This window comes from Eptatretus burgeri, unplaced genomic scaffold (genome assembly GCF_056783735.1).
Source record: "Eptatretus burgeri isolate ZD-2024b unplaced genomic scaffold, Ebu_testis_v1 Ebu_testis_scaffold_32, whole genome shotgun sequence".
NCBI lineage: Eukaryota > Metazoa > Chordata > Myxini > Myxiniformes > Myxinidae > Eptatretus > Eptatretus burgeri.
This window is the reverse complement of record NW_028221982.1, coordinates 175,646-186,936: the sequence shown is the minus strand read 5'-3', so window position 1 is coordinate 186,936 and position 11,291 is coordinate 175,646. Positions and strand designations below refer to the sequence as shown.

Here is an 11,291-nt window from a genome sequence, read left to right as displayed (position 1 = left end):
ATGTTTAAAACTCCATTTTTTCCCATTCATCATATTCAAAACTCCATCAGTAAAAACCCCAATTTTATAACATTCCAATGTGAGGCTTGCATGGTACATTATTGGTCTCACCAACTCCACTGAGAGTTTCCCGTACTTGAGCAGAACGTCTATCAGTGTACCTGTGCACAAAACAGCAGCAGTTGTCTTTGGGCATGCTCCAGAAGTTGTTGAGGCCGAGTCCTACTTCCTCAAGGAAGGAAAGCAAGTCAATTCATATAACCAGCCATTTATTCAATAACATACAAAGACACTTCTGTGCACAGAAGGAAGACTCCAAACTCTCAATGGTATTGGGAGTTGAAGGCTTAAGAGTACAGAGCTTTTCTGAGTGTTTATATACAGTTTTTCACCAAGATATCAGATGGAACTTTGTGGACTCTCGATATGCAGATATGTTATATACAATGATTTTGGTTTGTTCAAAGATGCCTCATACAATGGTTGGAATTTGCCTTCCGGTAAGAGGAGAGGTGTGGGGGTGGGTGTAAGAGAGAGTACAATGGTTGGAATTTGTTTCATTCTGACAACTTGATCACAGGTTAAGATTTCATTTTTCAGTTGTCTTAACAATAGGTTAATTGGACTGAGTGTGTGTTGTTCTTACAAGCTCGCTCAGCATGTGTACCCAGCTCAATCAGCATTCATGTTTTAGCTTTATCAGCATGCATGTCTGTTAGCTCTACAAGTGAATCATTTCTCAACAAAGTTGATTAAATTATTTTAAGAAAGAAAAGAAAACTAAGTAAATTTTGCTTTTTACATGATTATAAATTCAATTTAATAATTCAGCTCCCACAGTTTTCCCGTTTTGTTCATACTGAAAAACTTAAGGGTTTGTTCTGTGAGGACAAACCGGCTAAAAATCAAAATTTGTCGTTTGGCAAGCAACAAGCGAGTTTCCACCTGGATTTGCGCTCTGTGCTGGGTTAACACCCTGGAAAGTGGACACAACTCCAGAGTTTGGGTGCCGAAGTGATTTTGGAAGAAAAGAACCCTGTGCATACCGAACATATATATCCAATAGGCAATCGCCCTTTCCAATTATACTAATCAGATTGAATTGGGGCAAGCCATTCAATTTCTTTTTCCCCTGAAGTTTTAAAGGCATTTCTGTCATTCCATATCTCTTTATTACAATCATCCATCTGCTTCTGATTCTTTGGCAATAATTGTTGAATCCTTTCAACTGGGTTTTTGTCATTCCCAAAGGCACAAGTGTCTGTACTTTCATATTCTCCAAAAGATACCACCGTCACGGTGTCTTGACTTAATTTTATACTAAGTTCTTCATTTTCTGGGTTTTCTGGATCTTCATAGTTGCTCGTTGATGGTTGGTCCAGGGAGACTTCACGCACCACCATCGTTGTCACTGTGGCAAATTTGTCTCTCTCTCACACACAAACACTTATTATTGCTTTTATGCAAGCTATGATGACAATAATAGCAACAAGCCGGAAGGCGACATGGGTGGTCGCTTGACTAAGGCGAATTTGAAATACTAGTGCGGGCCCATACTTGCGGGCCCATATTTGCGGGCCCGTACGTGCGTGCCCATACGTGCGTGCCCGTACGTGCAAAAAAAAAATAATAATAATAATAAAAATTTCCAAACCGCGTGCCAGAAACAACAACCACACAGGCCGTTCCTTCGCTCTCACGTGCCCGTACGTGCGTGCCCGTAGTTGCTTGCCCGTACGTGCGGGGCCGTACATGCAAAAAAAAAAAAAAGATAATTGTCACGTCATAGCACAGTGTCCTGTCATTAGTTTGGTAAATAAATGGCCGTAACTTGGGAAACAGTTGAAACGGATGAAGAACGATATCAAACTTTGAAAAGGCACATACTCAGGTCCTCATACACATAATGTCCTTTTTAATTGTCGAGTGGGTAGCTCCCGTATCAACTAAAAATGAAACATTTTTCCCATTTACTTTCAAATTTACAGTAGGTTCATCTGAAGGGGTCGTTGTTAACAGCGGGAGTGTGGAGGTTAACCCGCTCTTGCATTGTCAATATCGCTTTTCTTGCTGTCTCCCCAACTGCTCTCTATGACGTACTTGAGAATCCTACTCTGTTTTCAGCTGCGCGTTGGGCAGTCTCTTTTCCAATGTCCAGTTTTCCTGCAATTGTAACAAACGTTTGCGTTTGGAGACGGCCCGTCAGAGGGCGCTCTCATACTATTTTTCGCACACCTCCACTTCGGCTCTATGGAAGGAGGTCTTTCGTCATCGTCAGAGTCTTCCGCCCAACTCGCACGTGGTGTTATCGTCACTACCGCCTTTCTTTGGTGACGTAAGCATTCATTTGAATCTTCCTCTTCTCGTTTCTCTTTCCACAATTTTCTTTTATAGTCTTCCATCATCAACATTTGCAAATTCTCCAGCTTAATAGTTTCTCTTTTTTTTGTGCACTTCTGTAACAATGTTTGGCTGCAGCGAGCATCTGAGCTGGTGGTTCACCTTCCCATCCAATTTTCACGAGTTTTATTTCCTTCGACAGCGATGGTAACAATCCCTCCACAAACAAATTAGTCAACAACTCTTCCGGTATCGCGGCCATGCCCAACCCCGAGTGCTACATAATGATTTGTCGTAATCGAACCATAAACTCTTCCGGTTCTTCATCTTTTTTTGGTCTGTATCCTTGTATCTTCCCCCAATTAATATCAGGTGGGCTTATTGCTGTTCTTAAATGAATAAGTAATTCTCGTACTCGAGCATTATAAGCTCTTTCATTTTCTCCTGCTGGTGCCACTTCTGGCCATGCGGCTAATCCTTTAGTTTTTTGCCATATCTTAACCGGAAGTACTGTTGTCATTAATCCAATCAGATCTTTGTGGTTCGCTTTATTTGAATTGATATAATATAGTATTTGTTCCACAAATCCTTCTGGATTACCATCATAATCTCTCATTTGCGTTTCCATGGCTTGTAAATCACTTTGGTTCCATACACGATGAAATAAATAATTTTGGTGCCGATTCGTCGCCTGGTTCAACATTCTCTGAGAGTAGCTTGTGCGTTCTTCAAACTTCCTCTTATTATTGCGCTCTTCGCTTGCCCCTCTCTTTTCAAGCTCTCCTCAGCCCATCTACCAAAGATTTTCCAGTCTACTAGTTTTTGAGTAGTCTTATTTCTTTCTTTCTCGATTAATTCCCTTCTCAAATTCTCAATTCTATCTCGATGAAACGTTCCCTCTTCCGGAAAATTCAATCTATGTTTCTTTGTCCACTCCGCCCATATTTTCAAATCCTTTGACAAACTCGACCCCAAAGTTTTGTTCATGTACTCGGCCTTTGGCCCCAAAGCAGGGGCATCCTGGTGCACTATCTTTTGTGGTTGATTCCCCATAGCGTTTGTCAGCGTTTTCTTTAAATCGTTTTTTAAAACACTCGTCAGCGTTTCCTTCCATAGTCGTTCTAAGCACCTGCTAGCGCTTTTTCCTTCCTCTATCGTCTATCTCGTTCTTACCACTCATCAGTGTCCTTCTTACTGCGATTAAACCCTTTGGCCCCTTCGGCTTTCTACCAGCTCTCCACGGCCCCTTCCTCGCCGAACCGCCCAACTAATGACTTGGCGATAATACTTCCGCGCCTCTAAAGACTCAGCGACTCTTGATCCCAATCCCGTACCTACCTGCCCTGCCAGAGTCGGTACCCTTGAAGACGCAAGGTCTCCGCTATTTTATACAACTCGACCACTTACGCAATGTATACCAATGCTTTTATCAAAAACCTACCAGATATTATCCTTATCTGAAGGAATAAAACTCCTTATTTTCTTAAAAAACAAGAAATAAATAAATAAATAATGATTAAAAATAAAACCCCAAAATAAAATAAAATAAATAAATGTCTTGCATTTTACCCCATAAACAGCTTTGTATATGTCCTTACCTTTCAAGTTTTGGTTCGAGATCGAGCAACCCTCCGTGGAGAGGGTCTGCCCAGGAGAAACCCGTGCTCTGGTCGAGATCTCTCCTTCAGTCAGCAGCGCTCCCTCAGGCAGAAGCTCCTCTCCTGGCTGGTGATCGTCGACATCCCATTCTTCTTCGCCAAACTGTCGAGGCTGAGTCCTACTACCTCAAGGAAGGAAAGCAAATAAGTTCACATATCAGCCGTTTATTCAATAATATACAAAGACACTTCTGTGCACAGAAGGAAGACTCCAAACTCTCAACGGTATTGGGAGTTGAAGGCTTAAGAGTACAGAGCTTTTCTGAGTGTTTATATACAGTTTTTCACCAAGATATCAGATGGAACTTTGTGGACTCTAGATATGCAGATATGTTATATACAATGATTTTGGTTTGTTCAAAGATGCCTCATACAATGGTTGGAATTTGCTTTTCTGATCAGAGGAGAGGGGTGTGTGTGTGTGTGTGTGGGGGGGGGTAAGAGAGAGTACAATGGTTGGAATTTGTTTCATTCTGACGACTTGATCACAGGTTAAGATTTCATTTAACAGATACATCTGAACAATAGGTTAATTGGACTGAGTGTGTGTTTTTCTTACAAGTTCACTCAGCATGTGTACCGATCTCAATCAGCATGCATTATTTAGCTTTGTCAGCATGCATGTCCATTAGCTATACAAGTAAATCATTTCTCAACTAAGTTAATTCAATTATTTTAAGAGAGAAAAGAAAACTAAGGAAATTTTGAATTTTTACATGATTAAAATCCAATTTAATAAACCAGCTCCCACAAAGTGTTATCGTAATATCCTACAATGAGCACCAAAATGAGGAATGAAGACATCCCAGGGCGAAAGATTCAAGGGAAGGATGGCGAAGAGATGTCTGCACTTGCCTGCGGAGTCATCTCGCCAGAGTTTGAACATGGGTCCATCGATAAACTGTCACTTTGTTTTACATAACTGGTGATACGTGCTTACACAGTCCCTCAGATGAACGTTAAACAGTGTCCTGTCTGTTCCTGTTGTATTGGTGTTAAACATACCACAGTGTACGCCTTGTACTAGATTAATGGTTAGGGCGGTGGGCTTGGAATTCCAGGGTCCTGAGTTCAAATCCTGCTCAGCCGTTGAATTAATACCAGGTCGGGTTGACTCAGCCGGTCATCCTTCTGAGGTCAGCAAAATGAGTACCAACTTGCTTGAATGATTGAGCCATTCGAGTATCCTGTGTCAGAGTGGTGACCCATCCAGGATTGTGCCCAATAGCCTCGGAGACTGCTTCGACAGCAACCATGGTGTCTTTCACGAAGAGGAAAGACACCATCGCCGGCACCCTGAAAAAAACTACAAATTTCTCCTCCAAAAAAATACAAATCAACTCCTTTCCGGTGAAATAACAGCCTGCACTCGCTCCAACCTCACCCCTGCCTGCACTCGTTCCAACCTCACCCTGCCTGCACTCATTCCAACTTCACCCCTGCCTGCACTCGTACCAACCTCACCCGTCTGCACTCGTTCCAACCTCACCCCTGCCTGCACTCGTACCAACCTCACCCATCTGCACTCGTTCCAACCTCAACACTGCCTGCACTCGTTCCAACCTCATCCCTGCCTGCACTCGTTCCAACCTCACCCCTGCATGCACTCGTTCCAACCTCACCCCTGCCTGCACGCATTCCAACCTCACCCCTGCCAGCACAAACTCTAACCTCACCCCTGCCTGCACTCGTTCCAACCTCACCACTGCCTGCACTCATTCCAACCTCACCACTGCCTGCACTCATTCCAACCTCACCACTGCCTGCACTCATACCAACCTCAACCCTGCCTGCACTTGCTCCAACCTCACCCCTGCCTGCATTCGTTCCAACCTCACCCCTGCCTGCACTTGTTCCAACCTCACCCCTGCCAGCACACACTCTAACCTCACCCCTGCCTGCACTCGTTCCAACCTCACCACTGCCTGCACTCATTCCAACCTCACCACTGCCTGCACTCATACCAACCTCACCCCTGCCTGCACTCGTTCCAACCTCACCCCTGCCTGCACTCCTTTCAACCTCACCCTTGCCTGCACTCGCTCCAACCTCACCCCTGCCTGCACCCATTCCAATCTCACCCCTGCCTGCACTCGCTCCAACCTCACCCCTGCCTGCACTCATTCCAATCTCACCCCTGCCTGTACTCATTCCAATCTCACCCCTGCCTGCACTCGCTCCAACCTCATCCCTGCCTGCACTTGCTCCAACCTCACCCCTGCCTGCATTCGTTCCAACCTCACCCCTGCCTGCACTTGTTCCAACCTCACCCCTGCCAGCACACACTCTAACCTCACCCCTGCCTGCACTCGTTCCAACCTCACCACAGCCTGCACTCATTCCAACCTCACCACTGCCTGCACTCATACCAACCTCAACCCTGCCTGCACTTGCTCCAACCTCACCCCTGCCTGCATTCGTTCCAACCTCACCCCTGCCTGCACTTGTTCCAACCTCACCCCTGCCTGCACTCCTTTCAACCTCATCCCTGCCTGCCCAAGCTCCAACCTGACCCATGCCTGCACTCATTCCAACCTCAACCCTGCCTGCATTCGTTCCAAGCTCACCACTGCCTGCTCTCGTTCCAATCTCACCCCTGCCTGCACTCACTCCTGCCGGCACACGCTCCAACCTCACTCCTGCCTGCACATGCTCCAACCTCACCCCTGCGGGCACACGCTCCAACCTCACCCCTGCCGGCACACGCTCCAACGTCACCCCTGCTTACACACTCCAATGTCCCTCCTGCTTGCACTTGCTCTAACATCACCCCTCCCTGCACTCGTCCCAACGTCACCCCTGCCTGCACTCGCTCCAAGGTCACTCCTGCCTGCACTCGCTCCAAGGTCACTCCTGCCTGCACTCGCTCCAAGGTCACTCCTGCCTGCACTCGCTCCAACCTCACTGGCCTACATCGACAGACGAGATAACCAATAAAAACAATCAAATCAGAGTTGATACGAGTGTTTACTGTCATGGGAAGTTAATTACTGCTGATGTTTTGAAAATTTAAGTTTATTTCCTCAACTTCTCTCCTGCAACAGGAATACCAAACAGGTGAACCGAAAGCAGTTTTAGCAGCACTTTTTCATCAGAGTACTTACAGCTCTTACCTTGAGTGTTCCTTGCTGAGCCATGTGCTCAAGGTCTGCTCCTCCCCACAGTGCACTGTTTGGTATGTACAAAGTTTGCCCAGAGGATTTGGCCATACTCCGTCATTTTCCTCCAACACTTTCTCAGCCAAAGCAGTCGGAGAACTCACCTGGAATAGGTGGGATCGTAAAGCAGAGTTGAACGGAAAAAAAATAAGAAAAAGAGCAATCGGAGATCGCAGACCTTCGCCAAGACTTTTTGGTGTGGCGTTTGTGTACTGGTGTGTTACGTGATTAAGAAGAAACATAATTAGACCTGTTACCATACAACTGTTAATAGTGATGACCGGGTCCCAAGACGTCCCGCCATGATTGGACAGCTGACCCTGACCCATGACGTTTTTTTGTTTTTATTCAATTGAAAACAGAATGTGATTAAAATAAATCAACTGGAAGACCAAATAGGTACAGTCCTGCATTGGAGTCATCAGAAGGAACCCAAACACGCAAAAAGTAAAGATGAAGTCATCAGGAGGAAGCTGGTGAGGATTCTCATTTTACCTGCTACTCCTCTCCCCTCCAACCCACCCAGGCTCAGCCAAGTGTGCCTTATTCAAAAAAAACTAATCATAACAATAAATCAAGAACATCAAGAAGAATCCAGTTCAAAAAAGAATTAAATAATTCTGGCTGCCAGACCATGCGCCGGATCAAGTTGAAATTTAGAACATGTATTCCCCATCACTACTCGATCGAAAATGTGAAGTTTCATGCCAATTTATTAAGCAGTTCCAGAGAAAACATTATTTGATATTTTTCTTCAATCCAATATGGATGCTAAACCATGTGACCTATCAATTTTACCTTAACAAAATTGTACACCCATGGCTTGGGGAACATTTGTGTGATGTTTCCCCTCGATCTGTCCAGCCGTTCTGGAGAAGATTTGTTATAGGTTTTAGGGTAAATCCAATATGACTGCCATACCATGTGACCTATGACATCCTGTGTGTGAAGCTTTTGTTACTCGTGGAGAGGCAGTCACACTTTTAAAGTTTCACCTGGATCTGTTCAGCCACTTCAGAGAAGATTTTTGAATCTTTAAAAAAACACAAAAATGGCTGTGAAATCACATGACCGATGACGTCATTAATTATTTTTTTCTGCAGACAATTATATCCTGAGATGACCCTCAAAAATGTTCATACTGATCAGATGTAACGTTGAACATATGCAATTATGACATCATAACAAAGGCACCTATGACGTCATTAAAATCACACTCATTCCCCATGAGGAGTACTCACCATGTGACAAGTTTCAAATTTTTCCTTGGTGTGGTTTCAGAGATGGAGGTCCAAAGTTTTCCCGGTTTTCCAACATGGCTGCCACACCACGAGATTTATGACATGATAATTACATTAAAACATTCTACTTGAGCACTCACACCTCTGCTAAAAATTTCGTGTGAATCGGATAAGCGGTTGCAGAGAAAGCAGAGAAAATTAGCATGGATGGATGGACGGACAACCCGAAAACATGATGACACCGGCGACTTCGTCAGCGGAGGCTTAAAAACAACTCCAACATCCGATAGAAATCCAACACCATTTTCACAAATGCTGCAGAAGGAAGAGTGATCCTGAACGATTTTCATTGGCCCTCCAGTGCAGCAGTATTTCAACAGCTGTTCAAAGACAACAACAACATGGCATGAAGGTGGGGGGGGGGTGCCGTTCTACTACTGGACGTCTTGTCTGCTGGTATTACTTTATGAATCCAAGGTGTTCTTCACGAAGAGGAGGCGAGCTATCACCAGCATCCTGATCAAATTGTAATTGCTGTTCTAACGTACAGGAGGCACAACATCAGCGCCATGCCCACGCCCACGAGAAAATAATGCCACTCACAGCCGAGTACTAGATCCTAAATAAAAGTAAGACAACTCCCATGACCATGCAACATTCATAGACTACCCCAATATCGTTACCTATCCTTTACAATCTGTGCTTCAGCCAAATTAAAGAAACACAATGGAAAGATTAATTGCGCTGTGATTCAAATCAAAATACAGTAACATTGTTATGAAGATATTTTCCCCAGCTTGAGGTCACGGAAACCAAGACCTTCAAGATCATTGGAATATCCCATGCCGAATCTGAGTCGATAGGCCTGTCACTTTCACATCGCAGAAAGGTCGGTGAGCAGTGTTCCTTAATGTGTGTCGCAGACTTCATGAACTTTTCCAACCTCACCAAAGAATTATATAATTCACTCAAGTACAGCATCTCCAGAAGGATGACGTCATTAAACCGTCTGACAAAGGTGATGGAGGAGTACTTTGGTGCAATGATCTTCACAAACAGGACGCCATCTGGAAACTTTCTAACACTGGTTTGAGGATGGCTTCCTGTTGGCACCAAGGTCAAAGGACTTTAAAACAGTTATCCAAAATTCTGTCAAGGAAAACATCCAACATCTGATGTCAAAACCAAATCCCACCGACGACTTGCATTCTCAAATTTATGACTCCAAGACCATCACACATTTTTACCTTTTACCAAGGATCCACAAAGCCAACAGAACAACCACATCTAGAATATTGTGTGCAGTTTTGGTCACCACAGTTCCGGAAGGACATAGATGCCATCGAGAAGGTTCAGCGTAGGGCTACGAGATTGATTCCGGGCTTAGCTAGACTCAGCGATGAGGAGCGGTTGAAGGAGACGGGGCTTTATTCACTAGAAAGGAGGTGGTTGCAAGGAGATATGATAGAGATGTTTATGATAATGAAAGGTAAAGATAAAATAAGTGCAGATGAATTTTATTCAACAGAGTAGACAGTGACAGAACCAGGGGCCGTAGCCTGAGAGTAAAAGAAAGAGGAGAGTTAAGACGGTAGTCCGGCAGGGGACTTTCACTCAGAGAGTAGTTAATGCATGGAATGGTTTGGTCTCCCTGGATAAGGTAGTGGCAGCAGAAAAAGGAGAAAAGTTTAAATTAGAATTAGATAGGTACCTGGAACTGATGGAGATCGAGAGGTCTGGGGATGTTGACAAGACTTTTTGGAAGTTTGAGTATATATGGGTGATTGTACATGGAGTGCTGTTGGTGGGGGTCTTGTTAAGGGGAGTTGTGTGGTTGATGTGTGTTTTTAACCAAGCCCATGCCCCCTCTCCGAGAAAAAATTAAAAAATTACAACAACAACAACAACAAAATATATATATATATATATATATATTTTACAACAAAAAATATATATACAAAAATTTTATTTCCTTTCACTAATTAAAAAGTTTTTTGGGGTTTTGCATTTTATTTCTTGGATCTTGGGTTGGTTTGGTGTTCGCGCAGGCATGATGGGCTGAATGGCCTCCACCTGTGTTGGATTTTCTTGTTGTCCTTGTTGTCCTAACCCAGTCCATCTTATCAATTCAAACTTGCAGTTTCCCTACCAAACTGATCTCCAGTTATTCTGATAATAAGATGGCTTCTCTCAATCGATCTTCATGCTCTTTCATCAAGGACACTGATCACACACTCACAACAACAGTCATCCTCTCATATCTCCATTATCAAATGTTCCTCACTATGTTCCCAATTACTCAGGTTTTGCCGTTTTTGTCGAGACATTGAAAACTTCAAATCCAGGTCAAATGAGATGTTTAAGTTTTTTGCCGAGTTTGCCTTTTCCAGCTCCACTGTGGCTGGAGCACTGGAGCAAGCCCCCACGATACCGACACACGGATGTTTAAAACTCCATTATTTTTCCATTCATCATGTTTAAAACTCCATTATTAAACCCCCAATTTAATAACATTCCAATGTAAGGCTCACCTGGTGCATAATTGGTCTCACCAACTCCACTGAGAGTTTCCTGTACTTGGCCAGAAGGTCCATCAGTGTACCTGTGAACAAAAGAGCAACAGCTCTCTTTGGGCATGCTCCAGAAGTGTCAACATAATATCCTAAATTGAGCACCAAAATGTGGAATGAAGACATCCCAGGGCCAAAGATTCAAGGGAAGGATGGCTAAGAGATGTCTGCACTCACCTACAGAGAGCCATCTTGCTTGAGTTTGAACATTCGTCCATCGATAAACTGTCACTCTGTTTTACATGACTTGTGATACGTGCTTACATAGTCTTTCAGATGAACGTTAAACGGAGTCCTGTCTGTTCCCGTTGGTGTTAAACATAC

General features: G+C 44.0%; 1 protein-coding gene across 8 annotated transcripts in view; it reads right to left on the bottom strand.

Moving 5' to 3' along the window:
* Positions 1-252: 252 nt before the first annotated feature.
* Positions 253-11,291, bottom strand: part of LOC147007739 (uncharacterized) — a 50,831-nt gene continuing 39,792 nt past the window's right edge. For 2 of the 8 annotated variants that reach the window (XM_085866494.1, XM_085866501.1), the window contains 3 exons: positions 10,929-10,999; positions 8,398-8,777; positions 7,209-8,189 (listed from right to left, as the gene is read on the bottom strand). Coding sequence is in view for 1 of the 8 variants with exons in the window: in XM_085866502.1 (XP_085722628.1) it covers positions 1,089-1,411; positions 3,939-4,120; positions 7,112-7,260 (654 nt within the window). In the remaining 7 variants the exon portion in view is untranslated. Of the gene's footprint in view, positions 1,412-3,938; positions 4,121-7,111; positions 8,190-8,397; positions 8,778-10,928; positions 11,000-11,291 lie in introns of those variants that run through there. The other 6 variants (XM_085866497.1, XM_085866495.1, XM_085866502.1 and 3 more) reach the window with 6 other exon arrangements.